The 16,205-nt window shown below is 44.0% G+C and overlaps 1 protein-coding gene across 1 annotated transcript; it reads right to left on the bottom strand.

Annotated features, from left to right (window-relative positions):
* Positions 1-583: 583 nt before the first annotated feature.
* On the bottom strand, positions 584-15,825 carry LRIT3 (leucine rich repeat, Ig-like and transmembrane domains 3). Its single transcript, XM_084860246.1, has 4 exons — positions 15,637-15,825; positions 10,734-11,209; positions 7,625-7,930; positions 584-2,490 (listed from the first exon to the last, which is right to left on the bottom strand). Exons 1-4 carry the CDS (start codon positions 15,750-15,752, stop codon positions 1,412-1,414), a joined length of 1,977 nt encoding a protein of 658 aa, XP_084716372.1. The 5' UTR covers positions 15,753-15,825; the 3' UTR covers positions 584-1,411.
* Positions 15,826-16,205: the final 380 nt, after the last annotated feature.

Genomic DNA, 16,205 nt, shown 5'->3' with positions numbered 1-16,205 from the left:
AAGAGAAGTGGGATGATTTCACTTGAGCTATCTGGATCACTACTGTACAGGATGATGAATCAAATTTACCCTTGATCTGATCCTGCAGGGCTCTCCTTACATCTTTCTTAACACTCAGTTCTAAAACTTGTGTGTGTATGTAAGTAAGGAATCTGTTACTGTATCTACTTCATACACTTAGTGGCTGGGTTCACATGATCAGTGGGAGAAACAACGCAGTATGGGTTGTTTCCGCTGCACATGCCGCTCGTGTGATCGGTGTTTACCTAATTACCTGCACTGCATCGTGGGTTGCTGTGTCATCTGAGCAGTGGGGGTAGCTTCTAGCCCACCCCACAACCCCTACAAGAAGCCATGGGTTGTGGGGTGGGTTAGAAGCCACCCCCACCATGCCATGCACCGGGTTCGGACGATGCAGGTAATTAGGTAAATGCTAGTCATACAAGTGGTATGTGCGGGGCCGGGGGAAACAACCCATGCTGCATTGTTTCCCCACTGATTGTCCGAACCAGGTCATACAGTCACATACTAGCTTTGTGAGAAGACATTTACCTCTTATATAATTTTACATATTAATCCTTACCTTAAATTCATAATGTAGGTACAGCTTCTTCCAAATGTATCCATCATATGCTGCTTACTCATTATTTAACACAAGGGGGGGAAAGTCATGAATTTTGGGTAACTGGATTGAATCTAATCTAAATTAGTCATGCTTTATTTCTATTGAAATCAATGGGACTAGTTAAGTCCCATTGATTTCAATGAAATTCAAGTATGACTAATTTAATCTGGATCCAATCCATTAATTTAGCTTAGGTTAACTGCATATCACAACTTGGCATCATAAATTTCTAACAGTGTTCCACAATTTGAACCACATTGTTATCATAAGACAACTTGGCCTCAATTCAAAAACAGAATTAAACTATAGATCCCACACTGAAATCAGTGAGGTGTACTAGAATGTAGCCCTTGTGTCTCTCAAGATGTTCAAGCACAGCAGACTGGTATTTTGGTTTTAACTGAGGAAACATGGATTTTTTAAAACTATTTTCCTAAATTTTGCGTATATAAAAACAAGAAAGAGGGATAGCAATGCATAGGTAGTAGCAAGTACATGTTTTACACAGAATATTTTGTTTAAACCACAAATAGCAAATGAATTTAAAAAAAGAATATAAATCAGGCAGAATTGCTTCAAAAATAACAGCAGTCACGAAAAGTTACTTTCTGAAGAGGCATCTTTTCCCCTCCATATGTCCCACCACTGAAGACTTTGATTTCTATCCAATGCTGCTGTGTTGGATGCTCATGTTTTATAACCAACATTGGTCAAATATAAGACACAAGAATGCAATCATTTTCCTCTCAGTCAGAAATCTTCAGAGGGTCCACTGAACACCCAGAGTCAGCAGAAGTACTCTGACCTTGAACCTTCACTTTTGAATGTCATCTGAGAATCCATACTTGACCAAGAACAAAGAAGTAGTCGTTCAGATTCCTCAGTGTTCCGACGGGCCCAAAGTTCTCCACCTGCCCCCACTGAACGTGGTTTCAGGGAAAGAGTTTCAAATTTGACATAAGTTTCTTTCGCAAGGTCCGCTTCCCTGGTGGGTTTTGGCTTTCTGTGAAGCGTTAAGACTTTGTATACTAAAAAAAAAAGTAACGGTAGAACAATTGCACAGGCAAGCCCACTAGCCACCAGCAAAATGGAAATCTGAGAATCATCTTCCATTCTAATTCCATCCGTAGAGAAAATAATGCATTGGTCTTTGGGGGGTGGAATCCCTTTGGGACAGACGCAGGCCATGTACTGTGTACTGGGTTCCAAACCATCTATTGTGACTTTGTTTTTGGTGGCGTCCATGCTCAATGGCAGCATATCTTTCTCCCCATACTTTGAGTATAACACAGTCAGAGCAGAGTTGCTGGAGGCATTGATAGTTTTCCACGTTAAGGTAACCCTTCCATCGGTTTCAGGAATTACTCTTATGTTTTTTACTGCAACAGTTTGCACTGCTGCTATTGCTGGACTGAGTGATGCAGCACCATCTTTCTTACTAATATCACTCGGCTGTTTTTTGCTTCCATTGGTAATTGCCTTGGAAATCTTCTTTCCATCAGGCATGGACTTGGGTTGTTTTTTGTCGGTGGCTCTTTCGGTTGTAGACCTTTCAGTGGCAGCCAGTGTTGTAGGAGAAGAGCTGGTTGTATGCAATACTGTAGAAGAAGAGGTGGTCACATTTAAGGGTTCTTGCTTGATCTCTTCTTGGGTGGTGTTTTGCTGGTCTGCTCCAGTCTTTTTCCCATACTGTCGTGGTGACACTGTCGTAGTGACAACACCAACAACAGTGACAGTAACAGACGCTTCTGACATTCCAGCCAAATTTTTGGCCTTACACCTGTAGTCACCTGCATCCTTGTAGGAAATGCCTGTCAAGCTAATGATGGACCATCTTACGCCCTCTCCTGGACTTTCTTGAATAACTGGAAAAGAAGTTAATGCAAGTAAGAATGGTAATCTGAAAGCAGAGAACCAGCTGTCTTACTTTAGTCATGCTTTTCATGGCACTTGAACAAACATTTCAAAGACGCTACATCTTTTTCACTATGGCTGCAATGTTTAATTAGTTCAATTAATAGATTTAGTTGGATCAATCAATTAAAATATTTAATCTGATTAAACTCTAATTAATCAGGCACCATCTTAGAAGAGGCATTCCTCCTTGTCCCTCACAGGAAGGAATGCCTCTTCTAACATGGGTCTTCCTTGATACATCTTCTACTCTGTAAAGTACCGCACCCAATGATAGTCCAGGAGTACACCCAAATTGCAAGCCTGAGCCTTCAGGGAGAGTGTAACCCCATCCAGGATAGGTTGAGTCCCTATTCCGTGACCTGTCTTTTGACTAAACAGGAGCATTTCTGTCTCATCTGGATTAAGCTTCAATTTGTTTGCCCAGATCCTGTCCATTACCAACATCAGAAACCAGTTTAGAACTAGAAAACCTTTTGTAGTTTTGTATGGAAAGGAGAGATGGAATTGGGTATCATCAGCATACTGGTGGCACCCAACATCAAAACTCCAGACAATCTCTCCCAGCGGCTTTATGTATATGTTAAATAGCATAGGGGATAAGATGGAACCCCGAGGGACACCACAGGCATCTAACAGGAATTCCACAGCACCACCTTCTGAGATTGCCCCTCCAAGAAGGACTGGAGCCACCATATAACAGTGCCTCCCAGTCCCATCTCAGACAGACATCCCAGAAGGATTCTGTGGTGGATGGTACTGAAAACTGCTGAGAGGTCCAGCAGAACCGAGAGGGACATACATCCAATGTCCAGTTCTCAGCATAGATTGTCCACCAAGGTGACCAAACCACTCTCTGTCCCATAACCAAGCCAGAAGCCAGGTTTAAATGGATCTAGATAATGCGCACCACCCAGAAATCCCTGGAGCTGAGAAGCTACCACATACTCCAGCACCTTGCCCAAGAATGGAATATTAGAGACTGGCCGGAAATTATCCAATACAGTGGGATTCAGGGAGTGTGTGTGTGTGTGTGTTAACAAAGGTCTTACCACCACCACTTTTAGGTAACACAGAATCACACCTTGTCATAAAGAGGTGTTTACCATTACCCTCGCCCGCTCAGCCAGTCTCCCCGCTTGGCTGCTTTTATAAGAAAGGAAAGGCAAGGGTCCAGCCTAGAAGGTATATAAGGACAGGTTTAGCTCTGGAGAAGGCAGTTGTTGTTGGAACTGGGCAGTCAGTTGGACTGTGAAAAGGAATGGCAAGGTACTGAAGAAGAGGCTCAGAGGTGGCTGAGAGAAGCCTATGGAGAACCTGAAGAAACTCACGAACCAAACCAGGGGCTGAAACCACTTGAGGCAAAAGCTGGAGAAGGTCTATAAGTCGGGAGTGGGAGACTCCTGAGGTAGCCCTGAGGAAGGATCTGAGGCTAGAGTTACAATGAGTTACAGTGAACCAGAGACAACAGCAGTTGTTGGGCCTAACTGAAGACTGCAGGTGAAGTCCTGGGAAAAGCCTAGAAGATATGAGAATGCAGAGGACCCCAACCAGAAGGAGGGCTGCAAGTCCTTAGATCCAGCCTCTAAGGAGTTTGGTAGGGAAATTGGCTTAATGTTTTGGATAGGGAGCAGAACTGTAGCCCTATTTAAGCTAGAGCTGTGCACAAATGGCCTCTCAAAATTCTCCAGCCTGTTTGTGGGCAGAGAAATTGGGGAGAAAATTTCACCAAATTTCTCCTAGGGGAGGAGAAATTCTCCAACAGTTTCTCACAGATAGGGCTCACTATTGGCAGGAGTTGTAGCACAGGTTCTTTCTTTTTTTCCTAAGGGTTTTTGGTTTATTGCACTACTTCTGTAGGTGGCAATAGCATCAACTGTGTTGAGGCTTCCACTTTTTTGAGGAAGAACTTTGTATTTCTCTTGGTGGTATTTTTGCGCCTACCTAATCACTGTGAGGTGGCCGAGGGCACTGTGTGTGTTTTCTCTTTCTATTATGCATCTTTCCATTGCTCTGTAGCCTCCCAGGCCCCTGCACTTTCTGAACTGAAAAAGCCCCATGGGAGGAATTGCCTCATGATGTCTTCCTCGAGATGGCTTTAACTGAAGTGTGGGAAGCAAAGGAGACTACAGGCTGCTACAGAGATTACTGTACGATGACAGACAGGACACTCACACACACTCCTCAACCACCTCTTACTCCTCATTGAGGAGTAAGGTAAGCCCAACCCATGAGAATTTCTCCAAAATTTCTCCTCCTTTGAATTTCTTTTTGGAAGCAATTTCTTTTCTATCAAATTGAATGAGAACAGTTGAAAAAAATGTGGGAGAAATTTTTGGGACAGTACTAGTTCAAGCATTAAACTCACCACATGAGCAGGAATGGGGCCATGCCAAATCACCCCACCCCTGATGTCACATCAAAACGTAGCTCCTCCCATAGCTGTCTGTACATACAGAGCAAACACCTTCAGCAGGGAGGTCTTCAAGAGTACAGCTGTACATGTGGAACCCTGCATGAGCGGGATTCCAAATTGTGTGGAAGCCTATGGGAGCAGCTACATTATAATGTGACGTCAGGGGTAGGGGGTACTCAGTGCAGCCCCATTCCTGCTCATGTGATGAGTTTCATCACTTACTATAGTGCCTGAATAGGGCTTCTAGCTTTCACACAACTAGTTTCTTAAAGCAAGAGTAACACCATTGTTTATAGTTTATTTAAGGAAACAGTAACATATGATAAGTTATAGTGATATTAAGTTTGATAACATGCCTTACATTTAAGTAAACATATTCTGTTATAGTTATATTGATCTTTCTAATAAATTTACTATAGCTCTGTTTCATTATACAAACCTCTGGTTTCTTTTGTCCTACGCCTATACCCAACTACTGTAAGGATAAAGGGTAACAATAAATAAAGAATTCACATTTTATGGTGGCAGTGGTACTACAGAAGGAGCAATTCAGGAAGGGGAACTCATAGCCCTCCAGCTGTTCCAGCCTACAACTCCCATCATCCCTCACAACTGGATATGCTGGCTAGGGCTGACGGGAATTGTAGGCCAAACATCTGGAAGACCACAAGATACCCACCCCTGCAGTAACTAAAAGGTGTATTTGTAATTTAACACTTAATCCAACCATTAACATTTAACATTTAAACCTTTTTAAGGAAGTGGTGGTTTATCAAGATAACCCAGAAGGGCTCAGTCACCACATAGTTAGTAGAGAGGCCCCTCCTGACCAGGTGGTGAGAGTGGTGGGATAACCTGAAGAGTTTTCCCCCACAAGTCCAAACAAGCTTATACATTTGTTAGTCTTTAAAGTGTTACAAGACCCTTTGAGAAATAAACTAAACTGTGTCCGCTGATGCAGCCCGCTGGAATGAATGAACAGTGTGGGTACACGCGCATGCATATGCAGACACTCTTGGATCAGGGGTGGGCAAGACATGGCTGTGGACTGCATGCAGCCCTCCCGGCCTTTTTTGCAGCCCCCGCTGCCACACCACTCAATTTGCTGCCAAATGTGCTGGTGTGGCAGTCGCCCCCCCCCCCCATACACTTCTTTCCTTTAAAGCAAGGCGTGCACGTGCTCCCTGCATGCCTGGTTTTAAAGGAGAAATGCACCTGTTTTGCTGCTGCCACACAGCTGAATTTTGGCAGCCAATTTGGAGGTGCAATGGTGGCAATTCCAGGACTGGCAGGAGGGAGTCACACCGAGTGGGTTCGAGGCCTCCTGACCCCTGGAAGTTCCCCACCCATGAACTAGATAGGTAATTACATTCCAGATATATTTGATTCATATGCACACGTATACAGATTTGATCACATGTGTTTCTGTGCAAATTCACAAGATATAATTAATTGTATTCACGTGCATATTTAAGGAGATGTAATTGGCTAATCAGCTCATGTTACAGAGCAATCCTTCCAGTGGTGGAGGGGGAGAAGGACCCAAAGGTAGAGAAGCCACGTTATCCAGAGCCCTGCCAGGCTCATGTCAGGAAGAAGACAGAGAAAAGTACTGTTTCTATTTCCTCTCCCCCACCCAACCTTTTTGGGTAGGGTTTTGTTTTGTTTTTTGCCTTTATTATTTCCTTCCCACTGGTTGCAATGGGAGGGAAATTATGAATGCCAGTTCCAGGACCCTGGGACTTTTCCCCCTGGTTCGGGGACTGTGTCAGGGGAATCTGCCCATTGAAAGCTCACTTTTTGCCTCTACTGACATCTAGCGCATCAGGAGGGCACCGGGTTGGCAAAGGCTGCTCAAAACTAATACTTCAATCTAGAATTTTACAACCCATACAAGCAACTGTGTCAAAAAGTTATTTCAAAAACTAAACTGCCATGTTTATTCTCGCTTGGCCTCAATGGGCAGTATCCAACGGTGTCATTCTGCTAGCGCAAATGACGTTGCGCTAGTGGAAACTAGGTTCTGAACTATGTGCAAGAGGAGAATCCAACTAAAGTTGTGGTGGCACAAGTGGTTGCACAACTGGTTTCACATTATGCTTACACAACCAGCTGTGCATTACTCTTGCACACCCAGTTGTGGAACTGGCTGTTCATCATGCTTGCACAATGGTTGTACATCTTGTGTGCTCAGCCCTAACATGCAACCGCTTGCGCAGTGGAAAGATTCAGCAGAGCTCCACTGCTGCTATTGGAGTTCGTGAAATGACATGGCTGGATACTGCCCCAGATCTGCACCTGCACATCATGGAACCTGTTTTCATGTGGTTTCCCCCAAATGAAGAAAAATCCAGAGAAAGCCTCTGCCCTTATGTTTTTTTTCAGTTTCTGGATATTCTTACTTTATGTAGTAAATGTATATCCTGCATTCCATCCAGCTCAAGATGGACGAAATAGTTCCTCACAACACCTCTAATTTTTGCCTCTGGTGTAGATTAGACTGTGAGACAGGGCCAAGACTACCCAGTGAGCTTCATGGCTGAGTGGGGATTTAAACCTGGGTCTTCCTAATCCAAGTCTACCACTCCAACCACTACACCACAATGGCTCTTGATGACCTGACAGGGCATTTCTGACTCAAAGCAAAGTTACCTCCTGAGAATAGATACCTGTATAGTTCACTGCTATGTTTTCTGACCTAACCCAGGTGAGTTGTGGGGTGGGATAGCCAGTTGCGTCACAGCGTAGTAGAACATTGCTTCCCAGAGGCGAGGTGATCTTTGTGGCTGAAGTCATCACTGATGGTTTCAAACATTGTTCCAGCTCTGCCCTTTGAAACATGATCCCAGCCAGGCTCTCAGGTCCACTGCAAGCCACAAAAGGGTCCAGAAACACAACGACGGTATCCATGATTTTGGACAATTCAATTAGCTTGGATATCCGACAATCACAGTACCACGGGTTGTCCTGCAAACCTTAAAACAGAAAAACAGTACGCTCATAGCCTTGCCAGGATTTCAGCTCTGCAGTCAGAGTAGGATAGCACCGTGTGTTCATCTTTCCCCTTTCAGTGTCTACATTCATCGCAGAAGCAGCTTTGCGGAAGTAGCTTTGGCAGAATATGAAGCAAATCTGATAGTACCAGTTTTCCAATGCATTTTCCCAATACCTTACTAGAAGCTTTTCCCAACAAGTGCGCTACTTATAGCTGCTAAGTGCCCTCTTCTGCTCTTACATTGTGACTGACGCAACAGAGGAGTTTGACAGAAAATCCTAACAACTTTTTTTGCTATGCAATGTACATCATCAGTATACCCTGCTGTCTGACTGAGACAAAGGAAATAATGTATTCCACATACTGTTTTTGATTTGCTAAATAGATAGTGATGTGGTGGAGGGTTTACAGGGATGTCACTTTCTTATTAGCAAGGATGCTGAGATCATCTGCCATCCCCCTCAGAATTCTGTTCCCTCTGAGCAGGACTGTTGCAGGCTAGCTTTCTGGTGCAGGAACATTACAAGGAATGTTAACTACTACTGCCGGGATTTCTGGTATTGCATTTTAGTTAAGAACCAGACATGCATGAGCTTTTTTGGCATTTGGCATTGCCAAACCTTGTAGGTCCAGATAATTAGCAGCAGTGAATTATGCAAAGATGGTGTGAGAGGAGAACCAAGCCCAGGGAGAAATGGGAAGCATGAGTCCTGGGAAACTGTTGTCCCATGTGGAGCATCCTGGAATCTAGCGTTCAGTTCTGACTCTAAAAGGAACGGCGCCCTCTACTGAACTTTTATTTGTACTACCTAAGTTGAATATGATGGCTGCCCCCAAGGGTAAATTTGGAGCTTTGGATATCCTATATATATATATATATTAATCAGTGGAGGCTGGTGGCTCTGATATCAGGGGGTGGTGAAGCTGCTCCAGGTTTCAGTCAAAACCAGTCAGAACTCTAAAGGAGCTATCCAAGATGCAGAAACACCTTTGGATAGATCCTTCAGAGTTCTGGCTGAAACCTGGAGCAGATTCACCACCCCACTGACATCAGAACCACTAGCTTCCACTGACATTAATAGTGAAGTCCTTCTCCAAGTGTGAATTCTTACCCAGCCAAAACTGCACCATCAAGGCACAAGAGAGAGGTTTCAGCAGGCTTGGGGGAAGCCGAGGGTTTGTAGAACCAGGCATTTGGTTCTAATTTGAATACCTAGCTTAGTAGATTTTCTGTTTTTATCATGGTTTTGTATTTTATTCTGATTGTTGTTTTAATGAATTCTGTACACCACCTGTAATGAGGGGTAGGATATAAATATTTTAAATAAATAAAATAGATAGGTACGAAAATATTCAGGGGAAAGAACCCTAAACAGGGGACCCCAAAACAGCTTATTAAGGGCTGAGCATTCTCAGTGAGAATGGAATGCTGAGTGACTTTGTGGAGTGTGGGATAAAAATGGAAAATGGGGAGCAGGAAGGGAATGGAGTACCTTGGAAAAGAATTTGGCTGACTGGCTGACACCCTGAACAGGCACACTCCGTACCATGACATTCAGATGCAGGTCACGCTTATGTATTTTAAATGCCAAAGTCTGTAACTTTGTGTGTTCTCTCCCCACCACACATATCCATGCATGTCTGAAGGATGTCTCAGCTCATTTCTAGGACTTAGGGTGCAATCCTATGGGGATAGGCGGCCGCCTCCAAACCCTGAGGCGACCGTCTATCCAATGCAGGGCAGGAGAAGCACGGAGGGGATTGTTCCCTCTGCACTTCTCCTGCCCTGCATTTTCGGCTAGACAGGAGGAGGCTGCTGGATGACACATAGGATGCGTCATACCAGCATTTCCACCTTTCCCACCCCGGAACACCCCATTTTCGCTGCTCTGTGCTCCTCTTCAGAGCGCGGAGCGTGGGGCCGTTCCACGCTGCCTCACAGGCAGCACCAAAGTGGGGGAAAGTCGGTTCTCCAGGAACGGACCTCAGGGTGCGGGCTCTGAGGTCAGTTCCTGGAAAACCAGATATCCTGTGGCTGTCTAGCTGCTGACTAGCAGCCACAGGATTGCTCCCTTGAAGCAGTGGAGGCTGGTGCCTTGAATTTGTTGGGGCTGTGGATCCATTCTGCATTTCAGTCAGACCCAGCCAGAACTCTAAAGGAGCTATCCAAGGTGGTGAAGCTATTTTCGGGATCACAGTCCCATCAGCCTCCACTGACTTAAAGGCAGCCTTCTCCAACCTGATGTCCTCCAGATCATGTTGGACTACAACCCCAATCATCCCTAGGGAGCTGGCTGGGGATGGTGGGAGTTGCAGTCCAACACACATGGAGGACACCGGGTTGGAGAAGGTTTCTTAAAGGTAACATGTCCTTGTAATGCATGTCCACAGAGGGGTTCTGGCCAGGGCTTGGATGTACCTATTTGGCGCATCAGATGCTCACAAGCCAAATGGTGCTGCACCCCACCAGTCAGCATGGAAGACCAGAGGAAACATGAGGTTAGCCTGAGTGCTGCAACCCACACAGAGGAGGGCTGGTTGAAACATCCTAACCAAGATGTAGATATTGCCGCTCACACATTTCCTATTTAGTCTTAAAATGCCAAACCAGAATTAAGAGAAACTCCACTGTAGCAAGCATATGGCTAATCCAGCAACAGAACAAATTTTCAGTGCAGCAAGGAAGTCGGCATTCGCATCCTGCACTGACCCGGGGACTTATCCAAAGACACCACCAGCTGGCACAGTTCAAAGAAAGAAAATCAAAGTGTTTGCTGGCTTACCTAATATGATTGATTGTGCTAGGGAGTCTGTGTTTCTGGGTGATGATGTTTCAGAAAAAGGAAGCCAGATATCCATGAGGTCTGATGGCAAGGAGGTTAATTTGTTGCTAGAAATATCCAGGTATGTGAGATTTCTCAGATATCTTCCAGCGTCAGCCGGAATACTGGTTAGTTTATTGTTGTGTAAATCAAGGGTTCGGAGGTTGGGCATCTCAGCCAAAGATTCCCAAGGGAAACTCGTCAGCAAATTCCCATCCAGGCGCAACTCATGCAACTGCTTTAAATTATAAAAGCTGCTGGTGTCAATGTTCGCCACAGAGTTATAGGTGAGCCACAGGTATTTTAGGTCCACCAAGTAGTAGAAAGCTTCTGCTGGGACCTTTCGGATGATGGTCTTTTCTATCCGGAGTTTTACAGTGTCCACAGGAACATTTACAGGGATCTCAAACATATCAGGATCATTACACAGCACAGACCTAAAATTAAACAATAATAAATAGTTATGATAATAGCTTTTACACAGCAATGGCTTGTTGTCCAGCTCCACAAATGTCAAAACTATTGAGCAACAAAACAGGCAGGTTTTGGGAAACAACAAATGGCCCACAGACTGCATTCAGTCAGCTTAACAGTGCAATCCTATGGATGTCTACTCAAAAGTATGCCCCATTGAGTTCAGGTAAGTGTGTATAGCAGGGGTGGAGAACCTCCAGCCCAGAGGTGGAGAACCTCCAGCCCAGAGGCCAAATCCAGCCCTCTTGGGGTCCCAATGTGACCCTCCAGCATTCCTCGGATCATCACACCCCTTTTCCTTGGGTCCAACTGTTGATTGATTGGTGGTTTCCCACATTTCATACAGTATTTTCCCCATTCTAAAAAGGTGAAATGCTCAGTTACTGGCAGCGAGGGCTTTAAGCTATAATATGCTGAGGGTTTTGTTTTTTTATTTGGGCCCCATCTCTTCTGCATTTGGCCACACCCACCAGTGGAATGTGGCCCCCAAAAGCAACTCCCAAATGGAATTCGGCCTTTGGGCTGAAAGAGGCTCCCCATCCCTGGTGTACAGCATTATAGCCTAACTCCTATGGAGCATAGGAGATGGGGAATGATAGTCCGAGGAGGTTGCATATAAACAACCTGCACTTGCATCTGTTTCTCAGGCATAGGACTTGGGAACTGGAAAGGAGTAAGAGGGAAATGTAATCCAACCTCCTGCCCAAAGGCAGAAACATCTACCTGCCAGCCCACATGACAGAACCTTCATGGTGAAGAGCGTCATGAGCCAGCAATGTGCCAACATACACAGAGTGAAAGGCTCACCACTACTTCTGCATAATCAAGTTCCAGCTTATTGTCAGAAATAATAAAAATGAACTCCTGCAGATCAGTTCAATGGGCCCACCCACTGAAGGAATACAAACTGGCTCAGTCTTAAAGCATACTCCTTCTCTGTGCCTTTCCTCTCACAACACACACAGTTCAGAAAGAAGTACTGGCAAGACTTGTATTCTACGTATTTCTGCATATCTATTGGCCATAGCAGCCTTCCCCAACCTGGTGCTCTCCAGAAGAGTTGGACTACAACTGTCATCATCCCCAGCCATGCTGGCTGGGGATGGTGGCAGTTGTAGTCCATCTCTTCTGAAGAGTTGTTTGCTGTGCAAACAGCAGATTAGGTGGTGAAACTTATGCCTGGACTGTACCACTTCAGACTGCAGGCTGGGAGTGGGGAAGAATTACATCACTGAATGCTCCTCCATACAAAAAACACACAACCATCACTAGATATTGGGGGTGGGGGAGGCCTAGCTTTCTACATGGCATGCTAGTTTTCTTCATGCAGGGATTTTCTCTCTCTCTCTCTCTCTGCAGCACTATTTAACCAAGTGATTTCCCCACCTGTAGTCTGAAGTGGTACAGTCCAGGCACATGTTTAGCACCTCCTCTACTGTTTGTGTGAGACAGGACTAGCACGTGCCACAAGCAGAGGCTGAGCACAGCGCAGGAAGGAGCACACAGACGACTCACGTAATACATTTAACAGCTCTTCTTATGTCCTTGTATACAACTATACTATGTAATTCAGTTGCAACTATGTATACATAGCATCTCTCAGTTTAATCCAATTTTCATCCAAATGTGGCTCAGCATATGCAATATACTTAAAGGGACATATTTAGGGTGGCTTTACAGAGGACAGCCCTCACTGTTAAAGCATCCTCCATCTGAAAGGGTGTCTAGTCTAAACCCAGTTTCAACCATCAGAAGGGAGAGCAGGGGCCATGAACACTTAGCACCTGGACAGCAGGCTGAGCAGGCACTATGGCAAAATGTGTTGTATTTAAACCGTTGGAATAATTTTTACCTTTGCATCTACACATGCAAATCAGCATATGCACATTTTATGCAAGTCTATGTCCTCTTTTTTGGCAATGCACGAGTGGCTACCCTAGACATATTATTATTCATGACATTTATTTTTATTTTATTTATTCATTCATTGCATTTATATCCTGCCTTTTTTCCTCTTGCAAGGGACCCAAGGAGGCTTACATTATCCTCCTCCTCTCCATTTTATCCTCACAACAACAACCCTGTGAGGTAGGTTGGGCTGAGAGCCTGTGACTGGCCCAAAGTCACCCAGTGAGCTTCCATGGCCGAGCGGGCACTAGAACTCAGATCTCTGGGCTCCCAGTCCAACACTCTAGCCACTACACCTCATTGGCATCGCTATTTACCACACTGGTAAATAAAACATACTTTTGAGCAACAGCTTTTTGTAAACTTCCAACGTCTCCTTAACATATTGGAATCTAAGTTGTCCACCCAAACATAAGTCTGTAACGTTAAAAGGGTGGCATTACAAATATGCCAGGCTCCATGTATGCAAAGACTAACTCCATGAATCTCAAACCAGAGAAATTGTAGTGAGGTCAAAATAGGATTATTTCAGAACAAGCAGTTAAAAATCTAAGCCTTATCAATTGTTCTGTGTTAGCACTGGAGCCGCTCAAAACACTATGGTAAAGCAAGTGCACCTTTTTAACACATTATTTAGAATCAAAAGCATTCAAAATACTTCTAAATTTATTTTACAAAGGTAAGATTTCTAAAGCTTGTGAATCAAAATTGAGTGGATTTGACATTTTATTCCCTTCCCCTACCCAATGCATGTGGAAAGATGAGACAAACGCTAACAGTGCAATCCTATACATGTCTATTCTGAAGCATGTCCCATTGGGTTCAATGGGGTTTACTTCCAGGAAGGTGGCTATAGGACTGTAGCCTAAGGGTGCGTGAGCGAGAAAATGTACAAGCTGCAAAGAAAAACCCTTTTCATAAATGACGACTTTTAGGTCTGGTTTTAGAAAACAAAAGACAATAACCACGTGACAATTTCCATAAGCAAATAAAACTGAACAGTGTTCACAGAGTTTGAAAACAACCAGCCCCTCCCATCTGATTTCCATGAAGCTGGGACAGGATCCAAAAAAATCACAGCAGTTTTATTTCATGTGCCTGTCATAGATGTAAAAACCTAATTTAATACTGTTTCTAGACAGATGGGTTTACCTCTTTTGGTTGTCTTTCACCTTGTCATGCCACCCATTTGTTCAATCGCTTTCTGTTTCCTAGTTGAGGCTGATAAAACATAAAGTTTTCCTTCTTATGCTGTTTGTAGTTTGTGTCCCAAGCAAACATTGTATTTACAAAAGTGAGAAAATAAAGAAACATATGCTATCAAGTTATTGATGCCAACAGCTACAAGGTTTCCAGATCTTGGACTTCTCTCCAGTGATGGGGACGGGAGACACCCATGTGCAAGAACAAGCTTCTGGATTGCTCTTAGAGAACACAACAAGTATCAGCAGGTTTGAGGAAACCTCAGGAGAAAAAGTATCGGGGGAGGGGGGAAGAGGACACCCCCCCAAAAAAACCCAGCTCAATGAGGGCTCTGTATGCTCTGTGGGCATGGACTGCTGATTGACTGTTGGTAGGAAAAAGAGAAAACTTGAGAGGGAGAACAGAAATGGAATGGAGTTCCTGGATGAGGGCATGGCTGGCTGGAACTCTGAACAGAAGCACTCCACACTACAACATTTTGTTCCAGGTCCCATTTGTCTTTTCTTGTTGTCAAATGAGACTTCCCTACAAAATGGTTAGCCATAGCCATAAACATAAGAACGTAAGAACATAAGAAGAGCCATGCTGGATCAGACCAAGGGTCCATCTAGTTCAGCATTCTGTTCACACAGCTGTCGACCAGGAACCCACAAGCAGGGCATGAGCGCAACAGCATCCTTCCACCCATGTTCCCCAGGAATTGGTGTACTTAGGCTCACTGCCTCTGGTACTGGAGGTAGCACATAGCCATCAAGACTAGTAGCCATTGATAGCCTTTTCCTCCAGGAATTTGTGTAACCCCCTTTTAAAACCATCCAAACCGGTGGCCATCACTACTTCCTGTCATAGTGCCATGCACTGGCTATATGGTTTTAAAAACTATTTTGAAAATACCAGCATTGCAGTAAGAAGTAGATTCTAAGGACATTCTGTCAAGCGGGTAAGTTTCTTAATGGGCTTTTCCCCCTCCTATAGTTTCAGTCCCCTAAATGCTGTATACAATCAGATTATCGAATACAATCAAATTGCTGTATAGATAAGATTTCATGGCCACTACCCTTCCCATGCATGTAGCTTAGTATAATAGTACAGCAAAAAATACAAACATCTTCCCTGGTATATTAAGGCATTACAAGAGGAACTTGCAAACCAAATGAAATGCTGAAATTAGCATCAATTGCCGGCATTAGAGGTTGTTTAAAATTTCATCGGCAGTTTTCCTGTGATCATACTGTGCAACAGTTGTTTTTTTAAAAATATAAAGAAGATGTAAACCTACCTTATTCCAGTGCCATCACTCCTGCCATGGTAAATGCAAGTGCACTGAGAAGGGCAGAAACCATCCACTTCTTCAAAATAGCTCATCACAATGCAGACAGCAATAATCAGATACATGACTTCCTTCCAATACAATTGATATATCCAAAATCTAAAATCTTTTCTTCCTAGGCACTCACACTGCGTGCTACGGTTGTGAATGTAGGCATCCATTTAGTAAGAGCAGATTACCCTGGATTAGCCGAGATCTGCAGTTACTTAACCTTCAAATGTATTCTGCACAGGATCAGTTGAAAGAGCTTGTTCTTTATTGTGTCAAAGGAAGAATACATTACCTTTAAATGACATCCATCTTGAAGCAGGCCTGCTTTAACAGCAAATTAAATTCTGAAATGAAAAAACAATTCTTCACAAGTGTTATTTGCAATTTAGACAGGTGATGTGAGTAAAACACTATTAAAAACACACACAATCTATTCTACTGTTTAAATATCTGCAGAGTGCAAAGTACACATATTATACAGCAAAGATTCATGAGTAGCAGCAGCACAGCACGGATCCAAACATGGT

The sequence above is a fragment of the Heloderma suspectum genome, chromosome 5 (assembly GCF_057233095.1).
Source record: "Heloderma suspectum isolate Gila_16-S chromosome 5, 16-S_ref, whole genome shotgun sequence".
NCBI lineage: Eukaryota > Metazoa > Chordata > Lepidosauria > Squamata > Helodermatidae > Heloderma > Heloderma suspectum.
The sequence above is the reverse complement of the archived record's forward strand: the minus strand, read 5'-3'. Positions and strand labels throughout refer to the sequence as shown.

What these genes read in the sequence shown, in the direction of transcription:
- LRIT3 (XM_084860246.1), bottom strand. Translation starts at nt 15,752, where the DNA reads ATGTATCTGATTATTGCTGTCTGCATTGTGATGAGCTATTTTGAAGAA. An exon ending in AGCACAATCAATCATATTAG is followed by an intron (nt 7,931 to 10,733) that starts GTAAGCCAGCAA and finishes TTCTGTTTTAAG; the next exon opens with GTTTGCAGGACAACCCGTGG. An exon ending in CATAGCAGTGAACTATACAG is followed by an intron (nt 2,491 to 7,624) that starts GTATCTATTCTC and finishes CTTCTTTTCCAG; the next exon opens with TTATTCAAGAAAGTCCAGGA.